The sequence below is a fragment of the Camponotus vicinus genome, unplaced genomic scaffold (genome assembly GCF_025532165.1).
Source record: "Camponotus vicinus isolate PSW18456_S1 unplaced genomic scaffold, iyCamVici1.0 SCAF_1, whole genome shotgun sequence".
Lineage (NCBI taxonomy): Eukaryota > Metazoa > Arthropoda > Insecta > Hymenoptera > Formicidae > Camponotus > Camponotus vicinus.
The window spans coordinates 5,914,576-5,939,274 of record NW_028141945.1 but is presented as its reverse complement, the minus strand read 5'-3'; the positions used below and the strand labels follow the sequence as shown (position 1 = coordinate 5,939,274).

At 33.3% G+C, this 24,699-nt stretch overlaps 2 protein-coding genes across 5 annotated transcripts in view; both read left to right on the top strand.

The window, feature by feature from the left end:
* Nucleotides 1-24,699, top strand: part of LOC145969999 (uncharacterized) — a 164,298-nt gene that overhangs the window by 15,698 nt on the left and 123,901 nt on the right. The gene's annotated exons all lie outside the window — the stretch shown is intronic.
* LOC145973685 (uncharacterized) lies at nt 18,350-21,269 on the top strand. 4 transcript variants are annotated; one of them, XM_083103239.1, is made up of 5 exons: nt 18,350-18,852; nt 19,044-19,262; nt 19,359-19,548; nt 19,654-19,863; nt 21,003-21,269. In XM_083103239.1, the coding sequence occupies exons 1-2, from the start codon at nt 18,494-18,496 to the stop codon at nt 19,198-19,200; spliced, it is 516 nt and encodes a 171-aa protein (XP_082959365.1). In that variant the 5' UTR covers nt 18,350-18,493; the 3' UTR covers nt 19,201-19,262; nt 19,359-19,548; nt 19,654-19,863; nt 21,003-21,269. The 4 variants fall into 4 exon arrangements, with proteins under 4 accessions (XP_082959365.1, XP_082959382.1, XP_082959355.1 ...); XM_083103256.1 differs by lacking the exon at nt 21,003-21,269 and having other exon boundaries at nt 19,044-19,331; nt 19,433-19,548; nt 19,654-19,986; XM_083103229.1 differs by lacking the exon at nt 21,003-21,269 and having other exon boundaries at nt 19,654-19,982.

The window sequence follows — 24,699 nt, the reverse complement described above, 5'->3', positions numbered from 1 at the left end:
TTATACCGATCGCGATTTCCAAACCGGTCGGGTCTCTGCAACTTTTCGACTAAATACCGCTGTGGAATTTCGTACTTCCATTTCGCGTCTAATCGTTCTGCTGTCACGTTGCTGGAATATTTCCGATTGCGCAATGCATGCCACCTGTCTCACTATGAATTCAAGGCATTAATGTTAATTACCCGAGGTATTTGAGATTAAAATAGATTAATATTTACAGATTCATAGAATCGTCACTTATAGATAAAAATTAATTTACTTAAATTTAATTAAAAAATAATTTAATTTAAAAAGTGACATTGAAAATTATTGGGTTTTACTAAAATTTTACACAAAATACGATTATTTTTCATTATTAATATTAAATTTAAAGATGATATAAATAAAATTATCTCCTATATATATTAGATAATAAATATCCAAGAGATCTTAAGGAAATAGAAATTAAAAATTGTTAATGATTATAATATTAAAACAAATGTCAACATGTAATATATCAGTTGCTAATCAATTATAATACATACGAAGAAAAATTTTAATATATAAGGCTCGATGCGCTCAATATGCTGCTATGAATTTTTAATATGCTTGCACTGCGTGCAATAACACATTATTCAGATGCAAAGGGAAGAATGTCCGGATGATTACGTGCTTCGAATATCCAACTTCCCCCAGGGTATTCTACGCACCAAGGTCGTACGAAATTCCATTTTATCGGAAATTCCGATAGAAATACCAATGACACCCGCGAAGTAATTCGCGGCTATGAAGAAAAGCGATTCTGTACGTGTCCGTCCGTAGATTCGACACTATCGGCTAATACTGACCATTTAGGAAGGATGGAACAGCCGCTGGTCATTTGCGATAAGTTACGCGGGGATTATTTACGGCATAGCAATTATCCGATCTTCGATACCACGTAATGAAGGTGTACGAGATTTCCTGTCAAATGCTAAGGTGAGTTATCGCCATTCTGCATTACAGATTCAAGACAATTGAGGATTTCTTTCATACATTATCATCATAATAAGTATGCAGATCGGAGGGAATCCCTAATGTTTAAATTATTTTCAGAAATTTTAAATCTCGTTATATATTTCACTTATCTCACTTGGATATGTGCTTTTCTTATAATATTGTTTTCTAACAGATGATGCATGTATTAATAAATTCATGTGCAATTTTATATGCTACTGTTAATAATAATATAATACAAATTAATAATACAAATAATATAATAAAAAATTATTAATAATACAAATAATATAATTAAAAATTATTAATAATACAAATTATATAATTAAAAATTATTAATAATACAAATTATATAATTAAAAATTACTCCTTTTTGTGTATCAAATTATACTTTTAAATTATTTGATTAGAATATAGTAACATAATTCTTAATTTACTGTCTTGTACGTAACGCGGAGAAATGATGCGCAGCTGCATATTGAACGATCTCGAATGTACTATAAATAACGCTTCGAACACAAGCTTTTTCCGCACGCTAGTGCTGATGAGGAAAGCTTGACTTTCCTTACATCAAGTCTGCCGCCGTGTGCTTGCGCTCTTCGGCATCTTCGTGGCGTAACTCATAAAAAATCGATGCCTCGCTTAAGGTAAAACTTTGCTACTTTGCATTAGGCACGTTCTCGCCAAGTTAGCGATCCGTCGTCGTGTTGCTTCGTGTGACTTTTCGAAAACTGGTACACTCGTTTCGCAACTTTATCAGCATATCCTAATCTCGGAAAATATGAAGCATTAGCGAACGTAAGCTACTTCTTTCGATGACATAACAGAATCGACCCTGCAAAACCATTCAACTTACACATGTAAGCTCGGTGTAGTCCGAAGATGCTGATTCACCATTTCGGAAATCTCTCGGAAGGCAAGCGATCCGTGTGTCTCTCGAAAGGACGGAAGAACAGAACAAAACCCAGAGAACTGCCATAGAAAGTTTTCCAATTAACTTATTCTGAAAGAATTCGGGAACGACACAACATAAAAGCGCTCTCCCCAACTCATCCAGCAGATTTAATCGATACGCGCGTTTTAAATCACTGTAAATACAGCTGCGCAAATATCTTAAACCTGATTTGAAATTTTAACAAATATATATTGTAAAAAAATGTAAAATTTATGCATATAAAAATTACACGTTCAAGTGAAATATTAAGAAAATTATTGCAACTATAGTTATAACGATATTTCAGTTCAACAACGCTGATATCGAAGTTTATAAAAAGCCAAATTGCATTTCTATGCATACAAAAAGTGAATTTGTCACAAAAATTTTTCAGTTCGAGAATGATATATAGAGTAGAGAGACAGAGCGGGGGTGTAACGTCGCTCCAGCTTATATTTTTCGCGAAATTGCATTCAGCTGGGCATGGAAGACAGTAATGTAGTTAGTGTAAATTTCATAAAGTGCGTCCGAAGAGTGCACTGTAAACTCCGTGGCGACTTATATCGAATTTTCCTGTCTTAACGACAACCTGTCTCATCATATAACATAGCTCGCTTTCTTTACGTCGAGCACGGATCTTAAGTACAAATTCTGTAGACATATATATTTTCTTTCTCAAGATATTTTTGTAGCCACATAGCTACGTAGAGTTACTTACATTACTTACATTTATATACTTTATAGTACGTTTTGTATAAATATATACCTAGTACGTTTTGTATTTATAAAATTCTCTAAAATTAAAGACAAACATATAATTACATTTATAATATATCTAGAGACAATATTTGCCTTGGAAGCAAAAATGAATACAGAAACAATTTTATTTCTGGTAATGGAGAAGAATAGAAAATGATACAAATTGCGCGTCATTATTGTAACGAATTATTGGATACGCACACAAATATACGTATATACAGGGTGACCCATTTTAACTTAGGCAGCCAAATAACTCGAAAAATAAGCAAGATAGAGAAAAATGTTTTAGACAAAAGTTGTATGGTTTCGAGGGGGCCATAAGATGGTATCATTGGTTTGACCTTGAAGAATCATTTGAAGGTCACGTGAAGGTCACTTCAATTTTTTTAAATGGAATACCCTATATATTTTTGTACATTCTTGTAGCTCATCTCGAGAGCTTTCCAAAACACTATAATTAAGTACATTTTCGTTAAGTACTTTTTGAGTTATGAGGCTTGAAATAATTTCTTAATTTTACATAAACCGTAAAATATCTTGTAAAATATTCATTTTTCGATTACCTTACCTTAATAGTTTTATGTACAAAATAATGAGAGGAATCAATTGGTGTAAAGAAAACACATAGTTGTTTCGAAGAAAAAATATGTAATTTGCAATTAACAATTCCATATTTTTTCTTAAAAACAACTATGTGTTTTCTTTACACCAATTGATTCCTCTCATTATTTTGTACATAAAAGTATTAAGGTAAGATAATCGAAAAATGAATATTTTACAAGATATTTTACGGTTTATGTAAAATTAAGAAATTATTTCAAGCATCATAACTCAAAAAGTACTTAACGGAAAGGTACTTAATTATAGTGTTTTGGAAAGCTCTCGAAATAAGCTACAAGAATGTACAAAAATATATAGGGTATTCCATTTAAAAAAATTGAAGTGACCTTCACGTGACCTTCAAATGACTCTTCAAGGTCAAACCAATGATACCATCTTATGGCCCCCTCGAAACCATACAACTTTTGTCTAAAACATTTTTCTCTATCTTGCTTATTTTTCGAGTTATTTGGCTGCCTAAGTTAAAATGGGTCACCCTGTATAAAACTCACTTTACAAAATTTACCGTGTACGCGTAAATCTGCTAATAACGACCCGCATCTTGGACCCGCACATTGGAATTAATTAATGAATTCTACCATGATAATAAACCGCGCATTAATAAAATGATGTATTTGTATTGCTAGCGTTTTGCACACGAATAATTTTAACAATATTAGCCGCGATTATAATTATCACTTTATCATGCATCGTTGCTGTAACTTTATACGAACTTCCATTATATACGATTCGATAAAAATCGTCCATTGCCAATCTGTCAGATACGTATTTATTAGTTTAAAAAAAATTGAAAAAGATATTAATATACTTAATCTCTCTTTTTCGGTTTGCAGTAAAATTACTTTACCATGCATGCAATTTATTCGATTTGATGCCGATTGATTTTTCATATAACATTCGTTAAAAATATTTTTCGATCGTTACATCAATACTGCGTTTAACCGAAAAAAAGGCTGTAAAAGAATTCGATTAACGGCAATCATCCTAGGCAATTTGATTGTCTGGAAAATATCGCGTCTATGACATTTCTCTAGCTCGTACACAAATGCAAACGGATTCGTGCAGCTGAACATATCGAACGGCAAAGATTAGTATATATTTTGTAATCCTCTTAACTATTGAGCGTATATTTTCGCATAAAGTTTAAACTCAACACCGCACCATCAGCCTCTTTTTTTTCGGCGCTGTAGATATTTCATGTAGCCTCTATAACGCTATGAATTTTTAAAACGATATTTCGTCGAGCTGTGCACGACGGTCATACAAATACATTGATATTGCGCGAGGCTTGTCGCGTTTGAACAATTTGAATCGAACAGCAGAGAAGTTTCGCCAATCGCCGGACATAGAGCGTTTAATCGCGAGATATCAATGCCGGTAAATTGGTCGATAAATTATTGCTGACCGTATCGTTGATACGCGTGCAACCGCATGTTTCTCCATTTTTTTTTCGCTGTTCAAACTTTGTCCGAGGCAAGGTGCGAGGTCTGAAGCAGAATGGTGTTTACTCTTATTTTTGTACTCTCCTAGTTGTATAAACCGCGAAATATGCAGAATGAAATCTGCTCAACAAAGTACAATGAGATGCGATAAGGCACGCTTTTCGTTAACAACCCGAGAGATTAATAATGCCAGAATATTATTATCATTATCATCGTAATATTGATCTATTTTTAATCTATTTTGGATTTAACGCTTTAATTTGTGAAATAGAAAATGCTAACGCATTTAAAATTTTTCCATTTGGATCAATAAAATACATATAAAATGTATTATAAAGATTCATCAATTTCTCAAGCTTCCGTTTAATAATTTCTAAAATGATAAGATTTCGATAAGCAAACAGACGTAAAAATAATTATAAATTAATATGATTAATCTGATATTACACAAGGTTTTATATTAAAATAAAAAATATTAAAATAAAATTAAAATAAAATATATTAAAATAAAAAAATAATATACATAATAAATAAGTATTACTCTTTTTTATATGTACATATGTCACGAAACCTTAATTTCTTAACCATTGTATGTTACCCATCAAATGTACATACTTTAAATCGCCAATAAATATATGATATATCGAATGAATATTTTTTTATTTTTCGCAGTTTTCTCGAAATAAATACGTATTTGCGAAAAGCAGCTCGAAGTAACTCGAGAATCGCTTAAAAATGTTCAATAACCGAGCATCTAATTAATATTTCATTAACCAAAGACGCGACATCTTTCATGCATTAATAACGACATCAATATCGTTTTGAGTTTACTATACATTATCATCGTTGGGTATTATCTTTACATTTTCAGCTTCGATGCTGCGATCTATTATAAACGCCGAAAAAGATCGATGGAAGGAAATATGGTGAATGAAAAGAAATTATTCCGCAATATCAAGTATATCTTTCATAATTATAATTGCAAAATTACAAGCAATAATAAACATTGTAATTATTACAAAATATTTAATTTTTTTTCTCACGAAGGATCCAATATCAGCTATCAGAATAATATACAAGAGAACTTGCTTCTGACAGAGCTCGAACATAAATTAAGAAAAGTGCCACGAAGGAAAAAGATAAAGATAGAATTATCTAAAAATATTTTTCAAGTGATCACTTTTTGCTGCTACTCCATTACTCATCTACTCTAACGGCAAATAAACTCGGAAGCTTTTTCATGTTTTTTTTTTTTTTTTGAAAGAACAAAATCAATTTCGCGGCAGATGTACGAGATTTCGTGACCCGCCATCCGAGCACTATATTTAATTTTGCTTGGAATTTGTCTGCCACTGACGCCTGTTTGAATAGCTTTCTGCGGTTCGCATTTTGCGCTTTCAGTTTTACCGGAGCCGACGGATCTCATATAGTCAACGATAACAACCTGGGTCTCATAATCGTGAAAAGCTGCACGCTCCCGTAAATATCCCGAACGACGATTTCGTTCGACTCTCTCGTAACGAGTAGATAGCTGGGTACCTGAGTTTCACGATAATCACCGAAAATCCAGCACCCGAAACAAAACTCACGCGCCTCGCGGCGACGCGCTCATGCGATGTATTGTCACGAAATTGGCGACACGAAGCGCGCGATCATTTTAGCAAATTATAACGATTGCAACGCAACGCCACTTTGACGAAATATTACATTTAATATACGTGATATTCGTTACTAATCCTAAATAGAACTAAGCAAAATTACGTTGGCAAAATATTGCTATTAAAATATAAAACATAATTACGTTAATTGTAAATGTACATCGCACGCACATTAATATGATTAATTTATAAAATATTAAAAACTCTCTCTCTCTCTCTGTGATTTTTCTTTCTTGATTTAATTTGAAAAAAAATCATCGTATAAAGAAACATTGAAAGAGTATTATATGCACCTGTATATTGCAATTTTCTGCAGCGTAAAATCTAGGTCAAACTAAGGAATTATCCGTCTCTGTAAAAAAATATTTCAAGCGCGGCAATTTTTTTTCAAAGATAAATATTAAACAGTATTCTCATATATGCCAGAAAATGAAACTGTTCCGTGAGCGAGTCGCTCCGGGATCCGTTTGCTTATCGATAACCATTATCAGAAATATAAAATGCTCGGAGAATGTCATTCGAGTTTCTTATCGGGTCAAAATAATAGATCCCATTTTCCGTTGCAAATTAGATATGAGCACTAGCATAATCCTCCGGCGTCCCCTAAGCCGTTATTACATATTAAAAACGGACCACGCGCGCTATACCGTGTTCGTCTTATCGCGTTAATTCGTGAATCGACCCTTTTTCAGCCTAATTGCAAGAAACGCAGACCGCACGAACGCGCGAGCTTAATGCTCGCTCCACGCGCGCACATACGTCGTTAGGCTCCTTCTGCATTCTCCTCGCCTTTCCTCCTCCTCTCCCCCCTGTAATATAATACATATTTACGGCGCACTTGTACGTGATATGCTTTATGAAATCCTAGGATTTCACAGTGTCAGACTAAGTGTGCTTTAGTGCGGTGAAGTACGAGCGCGGGAGGCTTACGGTCGCTCTTACAATGTCGGACCCCGATGTACCCCGAAATAACAGCTGGACGCGGTGGGCTGGTAACGATAGCGGGAACCGAGAAGGGAGGACATTAAAATGAATCGTTCGTGGGTATCGTTCGGCGGCACCCTCCGGAGCCCTCCGCTTTACGAGGTTCTGTACAAAAGTACGTACCACCGACGCTGTTTCAATTTCATTTCCGTCGCACCAACCGACGCATATAACCGCGATTGATTTCGTCACGTGCGCGAAACAAGTCCGACTTTTCGGCGTGTTTCCGGAAATTGGCCGAACGCGATCGGAACTCGGCCGTAAAACGCGGGTCATTTTTCCGCGGCCGATTATGTGAGATGTATGCGATCGATTATCGAGCGCGTCTAACATTTCTCGGGGAATTTTTTCGAATTTATTCCAAAGAATTTTCTAACCGAAAGAAATCTTGCTGGGATTCATCTAGTGACGATGGTTCATCGAATTATTTTGCGAGAATTGCCATCGCGAGTAGCGAAATCACGTCCCGAAGATATTGAAAGAGGAAGGGGGTCTAAGCCCAGAGACTTTTGCAACTTAATACTTCATCTAAATGCTGATTCTTTCAAAGATTCATTATTTGTTGTAATTGTACGCTTAAATTGTACTTAGGGAGAAGCTGGGAGACACTCAACCCTCGGATAACAACTGCCGGCCCATTTGTTACTTCATTTTATGTAGTCTACAATGAAGTAGAGAGTGCGGAGGAAGACGCCAGTTTCATAGAGACTAATCACTTTACCAACAAATTTGCCCGCTTCCTAACTCGCTGTTCCAAAATTGTACCCGTTCCACAAAGCAATTGTATAATGCGAAAATGTAACGATAAAGCAAAACGCACAGTTACAAGTAACGTAATATCGCAATATTAGATGACAAATGCAGAGAAATCGATAAATGATGATATGAGAGGAAATGAGATGTATATAGGTTTCTTAATAAATGCGAAAAATTTTAGGAGATGATTCTTTGTCGAAAATTAAGAGGGGTTTTTCATATAAACATATACTCCTACATCACTCCCTGTGGAGTTACACTCCTCCAGAAATGGGGGTAAAAATTAGGTTTTCATTTTTTTCTCAAATTTGGAACAAGTTAAAGAAATGAAATTAAGTCGATATTTTTTACTAGTAAAAAGGTTATTTATCAATATTTTTTTCAGCCTCCCGTATTGTTATAAGGGGATGAAACTAGCCCCTATTCAATTTTTTATTAGAACTTTTTAATATTTATATGGAAAACCCTCCTTAATTTTCAACAAAGAATCATCTCCTAAAATTTTTCGCATTTATTAAGAAACACCCTGTATATCGAATTGCAATAAAGGAAGGCAATGTCGTGTATTTTTATACTTTTTTCGCGCTGATAAAATTGTAAGCGTGGCTTTTAAAATGACCGAAAGAAGACATTACGCCTTTATAAAGATATCGATTTGCGCACGTATAATCGTTCTAACATCAATCAAGTAGATTCTTCAAAAAAAGGTACGCTTTATACAGCGTTTGAAAACGCGCGAAAAGCCGTTTAACGTCGTATTTGCAAACGCTTGATGTCTCTCCTAAATAAACGATTGCAATCGAATAGCCGGCTTTCTCCCATTTAAAAGTCCACGACAAACATCGCGACAAATACAGAGACGCGCGAAAATGTGAATGGCATAATAGCGACGCAATCATCGACTGAGAAAGTACTGCACATTCCACTTTCGCTTCCTTTATCTAACACCTACAAAAACTAACAAAAGTTACGTTCGTTTCCGAACAATGCAAGCCTATAAAAAGCATTGTAAGTAGACGTCCAAAAGACTTATTTCGAGCTGTTACTTCTACCGAGAGCCACTTTATAGTACAGTTCAAAGTACAGTTTATCAGAGAAACGCCGTTGCAAGCGTTTTTTGAACGTGACGTGAGATACATTATCTTTAAATAAGTATCTCCTCACTGTGAGATATGATAAAAGACTTCATCTATTTTGTGCAACGTCACGAGTACATATGCTTGCTCTACGCGACTCGTTCGTAGGGACTTTTTCGAATGAGATGGCCGGTCCTTCCGCATAAAGCACACGAATTCGATCATCGAGATCCCTTTATTGACGCTTCTACGTCTCGTCCTGTCCAATCTTTATCCTCTCTTATCCGTCCTCGGCATCGTATCCTTTCCGTTCGCGATTCAGAACCGCTGATGCATATATGTATCGGGGACAGGAATAAATCAAGAGGCATGAAACACGCGTGTGCCCGAACGCGATCGAACGGCCCCGTTCGAGAATAAAACGGGGATAAGCCCGACCGATCTCGCGAATTAATCGCGACCGCAAAATTTGTTGCAACCTCAGCTCTTTAGATTTAGCAGTGTTCGATCTTCGTATATCTCGAAAAATTCGTCTCATCGTCAGATCACGTTCCTGATTCTACCTTCCTGACCCCTATCGACTTCTTTCGAGCTCCGTACATCGCAGAATGCGCGCCGCCCGAGGCGCTTGATTTATTGCGCGGGAAATATTGGCCGCGTCGCGCTCGCCGACAGCGAGGAAATGTATAATACATTTTGAGAAGGCGCGGCCGTTCATTTTCCAGATGAACGGCGGTATAAAGCACGGCGAATGCTGATAGGATAGCGATGATGCATCGGGGAAACAATGCGTATTTATATGTCAATAATAGTGATTCATTTACGTTCGCTTTTCCCTATTCCCGCGGATTCGCGTTCTTTTACACGAGGACGTCAGCGAATCACCTGATCCACCTGTCTATCAACGTAGCTCTTGTGACCTCCGTGTTTATATTCGCGGCTGCGAGGTAATAAAAGTACAATGCAAGTAGTAGAATGTACTACTTTCGTGGCACTCGCGCTCCTAAGACTAATCGATATCTTTGGAGGCCGTGACACCCCTTCGAGAAGAATGCGAACCTCTCTCTCTCTCTCTCTCTCTCTTTACACGGTCATACAAAAAATATGTCGACCTGTTTCGATACACGCGAGTGACAAAACAGCGATATTTAAACTAATCATATTCCGAAATTATAATGTATCAAGCACTTATTGATGGTGTATTATTAATAAATATTGACGATTCGAAAAAAAGTAATCTTACGTAATTAGTCTTTATTAATCAAAAAGATAAAGATGAAGCATATACGACGGATACGAACGAAGGAAAAAGAATAAGACCTAATTATGTCAAAGTTAAATGAATTTGACCTAATTTTGATTTTTCGCTGAATCAGAACCTCTTTATTCAAATAGATTTAATCAATTAAAAACGTACTCTTACAAGATTAAACGATCGATTTTATGAAATATAAAGTTCTGTTTGAATTCTTATTGTCCTCTTTATTCCAATATTGTCTAATTTAATTAAATTATATATCACTCAAATAAATATAGATTAGAATAATTACTATTAAAAAGCGTAATCTAAAGTGAATCTATTCCGCACTAATAATAAATTTATTGTAAGACTATAGAAGACCTTAAAAGAATTAGAGGCTAAACATCGCTTACATTGTAACACATGAAATAATAATCGATTGGGAAGGAGGAGTCTGGTTAATGAGGTCTTCCTTTGCTATAACGCGTAGATTATCGAACCAGAATGGCCTTTTCGTGAAGCAATCTCACGCAAAACGGAGATTTTTAAACAAGAATTTTGTAATTCCATTGTTCAATCTGCAATGACACTTTGTAGATTTGTACGAGGTATAGTCCCACAAATGACCAAAAGTATTTTTTCTCGGAATACATTATAATAATTTACGCGATTGCTTTCGGTAAATCTCATTGAGTACACGACACAATAAGTGGACTTAACAATCTTGCATTTATTAGATTATATATGTGTACCTTTTATTTATTTAAATATTTTTTTAGCTTTCTTTACGAAAAACTGAACGTTTAAGCTGTTAACTTTAAATACTCTTAAGCTATCTATACATAAGTTTTTAATATCACATCTCATCAGATATTTAACATACTTCATATACTTCTCATTTCCGTCCATTTTCAGAAGTTTTAAACGCAATTCCCTCATGATAAAATGCACATTATTATTATTGACCACAGAATGGCGTAGAGAAAAAAACGTTAGCAATATCACATTTGAATCTTTTGAAACATGTAAACATTTCTTATTCAAGTCTCTTTACCTCTCTTATAAATTTTTATGAAAATAGCTAGACATGTGAATAAACTCGCGGATATTTCTTGTAAGTGATGTGCGCAAAAAGAGAATATGGTACTTGCAAGCCGCGAGCAAACACGTGTACGAGTTGGTGAAGGGTACTTGGACATTTCAGGATCCATTAGATACCACAAGCAGGCCGTAAGCGTAAAACAGCCCTTTGCAGCAACGGAACAAGGCAGAGGGTGGAGAAATGTACTGACGATTTCTTCAATACGGTAACGTCCCTCGAGAACTGAGATAAGGTTTAGGTTCGGTCTCTCGCGGCACCGTCGTTATATCGACATTGGAAAGCTTTCCTCGCGCAGTCTGGTCAAAGATACCGAGCAACAATGGACCACCCTTGCTTATCGCTCTTCCCTTTCCCTCTTCCCCAATGTCGTCGCCAAGAATCGACTCGGAGAGTTACTCTTCTTGTTTGCGGTGGATCGCGTCATAAACATCAGCAAGTCAATTCGAAGCATCGTCTGGAGATATCGTATTGATGTAACTCGCATTCACTTCGCCGATAATAGACCAGAAATCAATGGGAAACGAAATTATGAGCCACGGCAGGTTTTGCATTTTCGATACGGTTGAAAGTGCATTGTTAAAACGACATAAATTTTCCGTCTTCTCGCGCGGACATCTCTCCATAAACCGAATTTATGATGCATAAAATTACGATCGCGGAAACTATCAAGAAGCAGCACAACGGAAGCGACTTACGTGCGGAAGTTAACTTTGTAAATAATGGAGAGATATATAGAATTAACAATGTGTTAGATTATATTGTGAGAACATTTACGTTTGATTCATGCATTTTTCTACAATAAATATGTAACTAAATTTATAACTAACAAGTACGGAAGAAATTATTTCAATATATGTAAGTAAAAAAATTGTATTACAATCGCTCATCTATCTTTTGTAAAATTGAAAAATTTTAAAAGCTGAACAGCCGGTTAGCTCTCGCTTTTTTAATTTATAAGAGATTTTCATCTCCCACTTATAAATTTCGTATTATGATAATAGAGGAGGCGATACATAAATTCAGGCTAATTATGATATAAACCTTTTAAAGCTTAAACAACACACGGCTAAACAATGGCTTTGAACACGAGTGTATGATTAACATTGACACTCCTCTGTCGCATAAGCGTGTGTTTCTTTCAATTTGTCAAATACAAAGCGAATGAAGGCCATGTCTCGATAGGGTCAAAGGTAGAATTAATTAATTACGTTTCTTTGTGCCGCACAACAGACACGCAACCGAAAGACTAACGCGTCGCTTTTGATGAGCAAATGAGTCTCTTTGTTTCCTCGGTTATAATTTTCTGTAACACATAAACAAAATATGAAACAAGGGGCAGCAGATAAAATATGCTCAATGTATAACATTGGGAATTTAATTATGTTATAATTAATTAACCATATCTATATGTATACGTAACGAACACAGATTAATCTTTTGCTCTATGCATTTCGAACTACATTCTATCGATTTTCCAAAATCAATAATCATCATCTACAATTTGAATTTTCGTCACATGCTTTATACTTATTATTATAATAACCTTTTATATTTATTATCAGTATTACCCAATTTTTTACCCAATTATTTACCCAATTTTTCACTTATCAAATGTTAATTAAATAGTGCTAAATTTATAACATCTAATTAAAAAGAATTTAATATACATAATATGATATAAGAATAACGAAGTAAAAAAATCACTCATTCAATTTTAATTGCACCTCGATCGTGTTAACGTAAATATAGAAACCTTGCCAGAGAGCTTTGCCTTCATCATTTTTATTCTTAAATAATACATTTTCACAAAATGTATTATTTAAGAATAAAAAAAAATTAAATTAATGAAATGACCTTATTAACGATTGTTTTTAAGATCATTAGAAATAGGTTAACAATTTATTTCCAGTGATACATTGAAAATGGGACACAACATTTCGCATGCTCACGCATTCCCGCATCGATCTCGAATGATAATTAACTTTAACCCCGTTGCGGTAATCTATCGGATAACGTCGCCGACGATTCTATGCATGATACAGAGCGCATATAAATATTCCACGGTACTGTGAATAAATTCAACGAGACCTCCGGCTATGTCACACTATCAGTTTCTATTGCCATGGTCTAACAATATCAGCCAGACATAACGGTTTGTACTACGTACAAGTTCCAATTTCAGGGGTGAGAGCACCGCAATGCGACACTCACGTACTGTCTTTAACCGCTGAACTACACGCATTCTCACGAAGAAACGGCAATTCGAAAGAGGTAGAAAATTATTTTTCTTGCCTCGCCTTTCCGGAATATCTATCTTTCCTATCCTTTCTCTTCAATTTCGAAAGGAGTTTGTGGTTTGGTAACGAAATGCAATTTCGTTTCCCATCCTAAAAACGATGATGATAAGGTCATATTCTCGAACGAATTTTTGCACGATTTTTCTCCAAATAAATTGAAATTGAACTGAGAGAAAAAGAAAAAATGGAAATTGAATTCTAAGTACAGAATTATTTAATAACATCTAATAGAAATAGCAAGCAATTAAATTCTTACTTAAAATTTAAAGCCATTTGAAATTTTAATATATAAGGTATGGCATGAATTCAACTATATTTTTAAACATAAATATACATTTTTTATTACATTAATTTTTTTTAGATCTGCCCCAATATGCAACATTTTAAAATTATTGAACAGTTCAGAAATACAGCATCACTAAAAGCTTTTTTAGAATAAAAAATGAAATAAAGTTTAGATATAAATTTCTTAATCATTGACAGTTAAAATTATATTTAAACCGCACGAAATGCAATTCGCGTATAATACATAATAAAACCGCGAATATAAATAGGATCATTGACAAAAATACATATTAAAAAAGAGAGAGGTAAAAAAAAGAAACAGCAACTAATAAATTATTAATATATTAAGTTTCCGATTGTCCCACGATAAAAGATAGAATGCAAACTGATAAAGCTATCGCGGAACTGCGCTACGTTGACATTTACATCGAATATCCATTTCCGCTCTCATTGTTGCGTCCGTTCGAGTGAGAACGACTCCGCACGCGCACTAATTTGATGACAGCACTGCGAACTTTATTTCCATCGGCCGCGCGTTAACCGCGAATATACGGAAAAACCAGTGCCATTAATATACCGCGCTGTGGAAATGTTATCTCTCGACGATTTTCCCGCCCATTGTGCATCGCGACTTCAATTTCCATTTCTTCCGCATAATAGCAAGCAACTTCTCATTGTTACATATAACCTGAGAATAGAGTACATAGACAATAGGCTCTTATAAAATAATATATCTATCCTAAAAGACCGTAATATGGCTAAACTACAAAAATTTATAATTTATTGTCTCATCATATTGATATCTAATTGTGCAAAACATGAATATGAATATATCTTTCTCAAATTAATAATTATTCAGTAATTATTCAACAATTACAATGTATATACTATAACTTAATTGAGCTAATAAATTAATGACGCAATTTACGTTTATTATTTTTAATTTTGAGAAAATTATAGTTATTTCCCTTACTTTCTTCATTTTAATGGTTAAAATATGTTAAAAAGAAAAACACAAGTATAAACTACGATATTCTCTCTCCCTCTCGAACAAAGTAAGTCATTTCCTCCGGCTTAAAAAAGGGAAGTAAATGCGGTTCCTTTAAATGCCCCTCACGCATGCGTCATAAATAATGCAAGCAGCAGATCGTACGAGCAGTATCGCGCGAATATTAAAGAATTCCCAGGCACATTTCGATGAGAAAAAGACCTCTCTTTTCCACCATCAGAAGGAATCTACGACTTCAATTCTCCGACAATACAAAAGAGACTCGGGGGATGTTTATAAAAAAATATATAAAAGATCCAATTTTGCGCGTAACAGTTGCATAAAAGGATTCATAAGGATAAAATACCTTATATTTGATGAACGGCTTTTTTGCGCTATATCTGTATCTCGTGTATCTGCCGATCGATATACCTTCAGCGCATTCTCTATTTTTTTTCAAGATCCGCTGTCATTCTGACTCCGCCTCTTTCTTCGCCCCTTTAATGGAATATCCTGACTCTCGAGCGTCAGGACGCCATGGTATTTCCTTCTCGTTAACGTCGACCATGGCAAGCTTTAATAGAGAACCGGTCGCAGCATCGAGTGGAAGAAAATTGCCAGCGAAGCCTGCGCGGCTTCACGCGATTTGTTTGCCATAACAAAGCCGCGCGCAGCTCCCGACACGTTAATTGTTCATTGCGCCATCGTTTGATTTATTTCCCTCACAAGCGCGACACACGCTCGCCCCTATAGGCCGTGTATCCTCGCGAGGCAGTCCATCGGCATGCAAATCTTTCGTGGACGAATTACTTTCGCTACAAGTGCAACTAACGGTGATAAATCGTTGAACAAAATGCAATCTATCTGACATTCGGATCTCAGTTTCGGGCTTGAACGATGAGGACAGAAATGCCGCTTGGGAAGTTTCAGCTTTATAATTGCAAATATACAGTTCCCTGTGTCGTTGAATACTTTTAAACTCGAGTCCTCTATTCTCGTAGAAAGAATGATCTGAATTTTTCATGGATGATATATTAAGATTGTAGACATTTCAGGATTTATATTTGAGAGTGATGTTATCATAGATCGATTTTAAAATTGGAATTAAACGCGCATAATTTAACTCGTACAGCTCATCTCTTCAATATTATTTCATGAATCTTATCTTTTCATCCTTTTATAATATTTATTGTATAAAAATTTATATCAAATTCATATTTATATAAATGGTTATAATTTAAACATTGGATATATATATATATATATATATATATATATGTATATATATATATAGTTGGATACTTATAGTTTCATATATATACATATATCACTGTTCTATTTTAATAAGAAGATATTCTACTCTTGGATAAGTTCATTAACCTTAGAACAAGCAGTGCTGCAAACTCCTACTATGAGATTATAATTTTCATGAAATAGTAGCAGTTGACACAATGAATCACTAATTTTTTTTATTTTATATCTTTGTTTAACAACAACATGCATAAATACATATATAAAAAAATTGATTATTAATATATGAATATTTTTTACGAATACGAAAAAAATGCTTTGGAAATTCTTGTTTTTCAAACGAAGCGATTAAATTGCAAATATTATATTTTACACGAAAATTCCAATCTCACATAAAATAATTGACATAGTTGTTGACAGGAAAAGAAACGATTGTCATACATTCGAATAGCTGTTTGCGTCATTAAGTTATTTCCATATCATATAACGTCATAATGATGAAGCAACCACATAGCTGTACTCGAGTTACCATCCAATTTCATTGCAGGTCAAATGTCCCTATTATTTACTATGCGATACATACAACATGTGCTTACTCTAAACGATGCAGTTATGATTTACAGTGTGTTCTCCATTTATAACATCTTTCCCAAAAAATTTGTATTATTTTACATTAATAATCCTTATAATTAAATATAATTAAATGTTTCATAACCAATTCATAAAAGAATTTGTGAATTCGCAAATAATTCGCATCAAAGAAACAAGTTGCATTAATGTATTAATTTTACAAATAAAATAATGCACGACTGATTCGGTATTTCATTATAAAATAGCTAAAATTTCTTATAATGCACATGCATTTATTAATTATATTTTTACATGTTGAAATATTACAAGGTATAATTCTTTTGACAAGAGAAACAGTTTTATAAATCGCGCGTAGCGCTTTGTGCAAATATAATAGCATTCAAATCTGTGTAAAATTGTTTTAACGTATAAAATGTAATAAAGTTTATATATTTATATAAAATTATATGCAATTTTGTAGTATAAGCTCATAGAACGTAATAACAATTAGTAACGATTTCATTTATATATTTAATCACATATATGGTGCAACGATAACATTACGCGATTCCTTTCATGTTCAAGCACAACATTATATTGACAGAACTGTCGTTTACAGTATACATTCCACACGTATCGCATTAAATAACTTGATACCATAATCATTGATATAATATTATAATCAGTGGCACGTACTCACGCGCGCGCATTAATCATTGAATCGATTCTTGCTATTATTAAATTATTTAATTCTATGAATGTGCGTAATCATCAAAATTAAATTTAAGCGTTACACGCAAAATAATTATATTTAAATATATGAAATTTGATTACTGTGTGTTTATACGTGGACAATGCAATTATACATTAGATTTTTATTGAAATATACGAAATGCATTTCAGAAGAATATGCGACTATTGTTTTCGCAATTTAATTTTTCTTATAATAATCCACGCTTTAGATGGTACATTGATATTGCATAATTGACAGATACAAATTTTCTACTCTTATTTTTTTTCTTTTACGGAGTCACGACCGATATACAGGTACAGGGAAAATATTAGGTAAATTGCATATTAACAAGACTCCCTATACATTAGATTTTTATTGAAATACACGAAATGCATTTTAGAAGAATATGCGACAATTGTTTTCGCAATTTTTTTTTCTCATAATAATCCATGCTTTAGATGGTATATTGATATTGCATAATTGACAGATACAAATTTTCTACTCTTATTTTTTTTCTTTTACGGAGTCACGACCGATATACAGGTACAGGGAAAATATTAGGTAAATTGCATATTAACAAGACTCCCTTCCTTTTGTAAAGTGTGAAAATACCCTTATGATAATTACAGCTACGTGTGAACTTCGTTGCGTCAACTTCAAAGACTCAAGCTGAAACAATGGACTGGCGTACATGTGAAAGATAGTAGACACGAAACATATTTGATTAAGTCGGATCGAGAAGCATAGCCCGTGGCAATGTACAAAAATTTTTAGTCCAAGAACGAAATCGAGTTTAATTGAAATTAAAAAAGCGCTATAAATATGCATTGTCGATTGAGATTGTTCATAAATCGGTTACGTAAGAATGTAACGAAAGCACCTAATTTCTACGCTAGAAGTTTGCAACAAAATTCAATCATCGCCAGGAGATTATCTTGCGGAATTGTCATCGCCAAGGAAATACGCGAAAGCAATCTCGCTTACGCAGATCTCTTTGCAGATTGTAAATCCGCGAACAAGTTCTCGACACAGATCAAGCCTGAACTCCTTCATAGCAATTTAAAATCTCTTTCATCACGGAGATGTAATAAACTTATGAAAGATTCCGACAAGAAGCGCTGCAACATATGTCAGTTGACGCAAAAATTTCCATTTCTGCAAAATCCTTTCGAAAAATATAGGTAATTTACAGAGTTCCGGTTATAAAGGAATTTTTATAAAATGCGATTGTAGAGAATCTTCTATAAACTTTTATAAAATATGTGACGTATACACGTCCAAATATTTTTTTATTATATTTATAATTTTGTAAAAAAAATTTTTCCTGTATAATCGTTAATCTAGTAGCTATTATTATCTTTTTATTATTCAGATTATCGTATCTTCAAGAGCATAATGAAAATGCTCGCGATGAAGTAGAATCAGAACAGTTTGATCTCCAGTATTTTTTGGATCCTTCGTACAGAATTAAAATCTCCCAAGAACTCGTTAATGAGAAGAAAAAGGACAGAGATAAATTTTATCATTAAACATTCGATCAAATTATATGAGATATAACCTTCTGATCCTGAAGATGTGCCTTTGTGAAAATGTACATATTTCCATAACAACAGTATGAAGTTGAATCAATATCGTTATTCATTTCACGAAGATAGTATTTGTAATTACCATTTACATTTTTGTACAGATCGATTTATACGTTTAACGGTAGCAATCATAGATTATATATACACTAAAATAACTGAAGTAATTACTTTCAAGCTAAAATAACATCGCTTCGCGTTCATCATACTTCCGATGAAAAATGGCATTGCAACACGCACGTTGCATGCTGCGATATCACTGGATGCACGAATTCCAAAATTATACCGATATATGTAAGCTTCAAATTGTGATAAATTTTCTACAGAAATTCTTTTTATATATATGTATAATAAAACAATAATTTATAATTATTATTCTCTGTCATTGATTTCTTCCAGAAATATATTTGTGAAATATCTATGTCCATGAATAGCTGTTACCTTTTGACACGTTTCTGAATCGTTAATTGCGGGATCAAATTGATGGCTGATTGATAATCGCGTTTCGACAAAATACGGAGCATCTTACGACATGATCTGTTCACTTAATTATTGTCGCGCAAATGATGGAATGTATAAACAACAGCGCACGTCGCTATGATTGGACATGTATATACACAATAGTTATTTTACCACAAATATTTAATATAACATAAATTCATATGAATAATTTCATAATATTTTACTTAAAATTTGTAATAAACACTATTAATTATATGTCACACATATATACTCATATATACGCATGACTATGATAGTAACTATGATGTATAACATATACATATATTGTAGGATTGCTGGAAAATTTTATATTTAATTTTAAGAATTTTTATTATTTTAAAGATTTTTTCAAGAACGTTTTTAAGAATGTCAATAATAATTATTTTTATACTTTTTTCCTAAAAAATTAAAAATAATATTTATAAATAAATATTTATAAATAATATTTATGAATAATATTTATAAAGCATTTCATACATTTATTACTATTCGGATAATAATTAAATTATTATTATACATACAATAGAAAATCAATAATATTCCAAATGCTCAGCAAAAAGTTAAAATGGTCATTGCAATTAGTTAGAATTCAATTAACAGTTAATAGTATCAAGATATCGAAACATTAAAATTTTATGTGTCTTACATTTCTTAGATATTAATTTTCCGGGGCACATCGGTTTATTATTCTTTTATATCTATAAAATTGCTCTTGTATTAGATAACACAAAGCACAGCAACGTGATCGTTCAAGGTTAAAATAGAATTGAGATTGGAAGGTTTTTTTTAAACGTTTATGAATATATATTACAACGAAATACAGTCACACACGTGTCGCTTCTATGATAAGGGTTCCGAATCTCCGTGATTTTGCATAATTCTGTTAAGCAAATGACCAGAATAATAACTCGCCGCAAGGCATATGTGACATTCATGCTGTGCTCCGAGCAAGTGCTGAACGAAATTTAGTTTCGTAGTTTACATGGCGATAGTGGAATATTTATACGAGTACGCCGAATAAACGTTTGCGCTTTTAACTTTCCACGATGGTAGTGTTTTACGATAAGACGAATCCTTCGAGTATATAATTAAGATTGATCTATTACTACTAGATTTATAATTAAACACTTATTTTTATTTTCAAATATTTTCAATATATGTATATTTATATTAAATGTATTTATATATTGATATATTTTTATTAATATATTAAATATATTTTATATTAACGTTTTTATTTCAAAAAGGATTATGATAAGTTGAGAAGTGCATTTGAAACAATCTAAAAATGGATGAAATTGTTCGTTATCGACAGGAGAAATAGTATAACACATTAATATCGATTCTTCGAACTGGAAAAGAATCGACTATGAACTGTTTCGAACATTTCAATTTATTGGCCTGGGCATTGGTCAGCTATAAATAGCGTCCTTGTTAAATTTATGTATCCATACGTTCCGTAAAAAAACGGTTATATTTGTTGATAGCCGATCGAGAAGTTGTAATTTATTGCTACACAAAGTATATGTATTAACAAAGATTTATTCACAATCACGAATTGATAAATAAATGATATCATATCAATTATATATTATTGGTTTATATTATTTTATTAAAACCGCAATATTATTGATTTATTCAATTTATACAATTTTACTTTCCTCGGAAAATAAAAATTTGAAAAAAAATAATAATAATAAATATTAATTTATTACTTAATATACACACCTTCCATATTACATATAACACTTTTCTTTCTCTATTCAATAATAAATTTCCTTCTTTAAATAAAAATGAAAGGACCACGCACACAAACATTGGAAATCTGGGCACCGGTCAAATTTCTCCAAACTTTAGGATTTTTTAGCTTATGACCCCCCGATCAAAAGTCCTTATGGGCCCGAACCTCCAGGAAGTCATGGAAAAGAGTTATGGGGTATGGAAGTCGACGGAATATAAGTAGTCGAGTATACACGTTTTTACCCTTGAAATGTCTCGAATTCGAGGGGATCTATTATGATAACTAATCGGACAAAACTTCTTGAACTTGGAGAGGACTATCTGATAGTCTGGCCCAATCTTGGCTATAAAGTCTAACTAGGGTCCGGTAGGGCCCAGTAAGGGCCGAGCCAGGTTTTTATAATGGAAACCTGGATTCATCGCAGAATTAGATTCTGTGACTAGGAATATATTCAGATATGAAATGTTAGTATCATATCTAAATATATTCCTAGTCACAGAATCTAATTCTGCGATGAATCCAGGTTTCCATTATAAAAACCTGGCTCGGCCCTTACTAGGTCCTACCGGACCCTAGTTAGACTTTATAGCCAAGATTGGGCCAGACTATCAGATAGTCCTCTCCAAGTTCAAGAAGTTTTGTCCGATTAGTTATCATAATAGATCCCCTCGAATTCGAGACATTTCAAGGATAAAAACGTGTATACTCGACTACTTATATTCCGTCGACTTCCATACCCCATAACTCTTTTTCATGACTTCCTGGAGGTTCGGGCCCATAAGGACTTTTGATCGGGGGGGTCATAAGCTAAAAAATCCCAAAGTTTGGAGAAATTTGACCGGTGCCCAGATTTCCAATGTTTGTGTGCGTGGTCCTTTAAAGTGAAATTTGCTCATCATTTTCAGAAAACGTGCAATAATACACGAATTGCATAATTTAAGTATAAAAAATACAATTAATCGCGTATATCAAAGTTTTAAGTTAAAGAAAATTTTAAAATATTCTACTAGTGTGATTTTATCTTATATTATACGATAAATATTTCGTGAATAAGTATATGTATACATACGTGTGTATGTTCACCTTGATGATGTCGTGTGTAGCGCGCTCTTGTTTATATATCGTCATTCGCACAACACACTTGAGTGAACAAGTAGCGTCGTAAGACGCTCCGTACGTTGTATTATTTCGTCGTATTATTTCTCGAAAAACGTAATTATTTCTTACAATTAACGATTATTAATCGACGCAAATAATTTGATCCCGCAATTAACAACTTGTGAACGTGCTAAAGTAACTACTTAATAAAGCGGATATTCCATACGATATATAATACATTTTAAGTAGAAAAATTGCCAGAAAAAGTGACAGAAAATAATAATTACATATGATCATGTTATTGTGATCTACATAATTGATAATTGCTCCTCAGTAGCAAAGTCATTACGAATTCGAGCGTTGAGCGAGTCGTAATTTTATGCGTAGTTTTTGCATATTTCCATTGCAATTAAATAAAGTATGTGTCGCGTGCGATTAATGTCTGCAAAAATGTGCAAAATGCCGCGTGATTCTTCATCGTATTCTTTTGATTAGTACGCGTGCGATGGTAATTAACTGTGTATTCGCGAGTGAGTGTAGTGGAAGTGACATGAAGAAAAAGCGGCAAGAGACAAACAATGGAGGATGAAGAGAAAGAGGTCCAGGGTCTCGAGCGTCAGCGGATCATCTATAGAGTGAGTACTTAACTTATATAATTAATTACTTATTATTTGCGAAAATAATTATTCGTTTATCTCTGCGGTAACGTAATTTATTTTACACGTCGCGATATAATAGAATTATATAAAACATTTTTAAAATTTTATATTTATAAAACATATATTTAAAAATATTTATAATAAAATATTTAATACTTAAATTTATATATAATATATATTATATATAAAATATTTTCATCTAAATTTTTTACAAATATATAATTATAAATCCTAAATATATATTGAATTCGATTTGGGGGAATGATGTCAACATGTCTTTTTCCAATTGTATATCATTTATCAAACTAGATAATATTTAAAGACCAAAATATAAATATGTATAGAAATGTGAATAAGGTCAACACGATAGAATTATGAATTTAAAACTATTGCTCAATATCGAAGTTTGAATCGATCCGACAGTGCATCCTTTACTTGCAAAATTAAACTTTGCATCCGGGCTTTCTAGCAGTGCCCAGCTCAATAACGTGCTTTCGCTACTCAGTGCGACTATGCTCCTTTCAAAGAGCTCTTTGAAGCGTTCGCACTTTAACGAGCATGAGGTCTGTCATCCTGCAAAATCGAGCCGATACGCATCATTCATTCATTCTACCGTAATCCGTCTCCGCGAGTTCCAGAAGTTCCATTTCGATCCCTCCCCCTCCCTCCCCGCTCCTGCATCTGCTCCTCTCCGCTCCCTAACTTACAGGCTCGTTTAAGTGCACGATGATTTGAAGTCTGGCTATGCAACCAGATCTGAAACTAGGTTTGCATCTCGCGCATCTCTGTTCAAAATGAGAAAGATTCCCATTTCGAGTCCCGATAAATCCCTCGGCGATTATCTCCTTTGAAGTAATACCAACGAACGCTCGTAGTTTAACGAGTAGAAATCGGAATCGTTCGATCATACGCGGCGCGGAATTTACCTTGCCACTAAATTCTCGCGGAGACAGCCGATTTGAAAATTTCAAGCTTAATTGATTGTAATTTTCATCTGAGAATTTTATAATACTATCACGGATTGATAGACATGCCAATACCGTCAAACTTACTTAATATTGTATTAAAAATATAAAAAAAGAGAAAGTAATGCAATTTAAAAAAAGAGAAAGATAATGAAATAATGAAATAATGAAATTTATATCAAAATCTTAAAAAAAAATATATATATAATAAATACAAAATATAGAATACACAATGTATGAAAAATGTCTGTCTTTAATTATTTTGTACACAAATATAATAATAAATAATATTTAATTAATTTAATATTAATATTAAATTAATATTTTAATAATAATTATTTAATTTAATATTATACAAAAATAAATACATTTAATTTAATGCTATAAAAAAGGAAATGCAAATAATATCTAATTGTTTTCTACTAAATAAATACGTAAATTCTGAAAGATTAACTATACTCTCTCTCCTTATAAAATATGT

Bases quoted from the DNA above. Each gene is read 5' to 3' on its own strand.
- LOC145973685 (XM_083103239.1), top strand. From the start codon at position 18,494: ATGCATTGTCGATTGAGATTGTTCATAAATCGGTTACGTAAGAATGTA. The intron at 18,853-19,043 runs GTAATTTACAGA...TTTATTATTCAG, and splicing joins AATCCTTTCGAAAAATATAG to ATTATCGTATCTTCAAGAGC.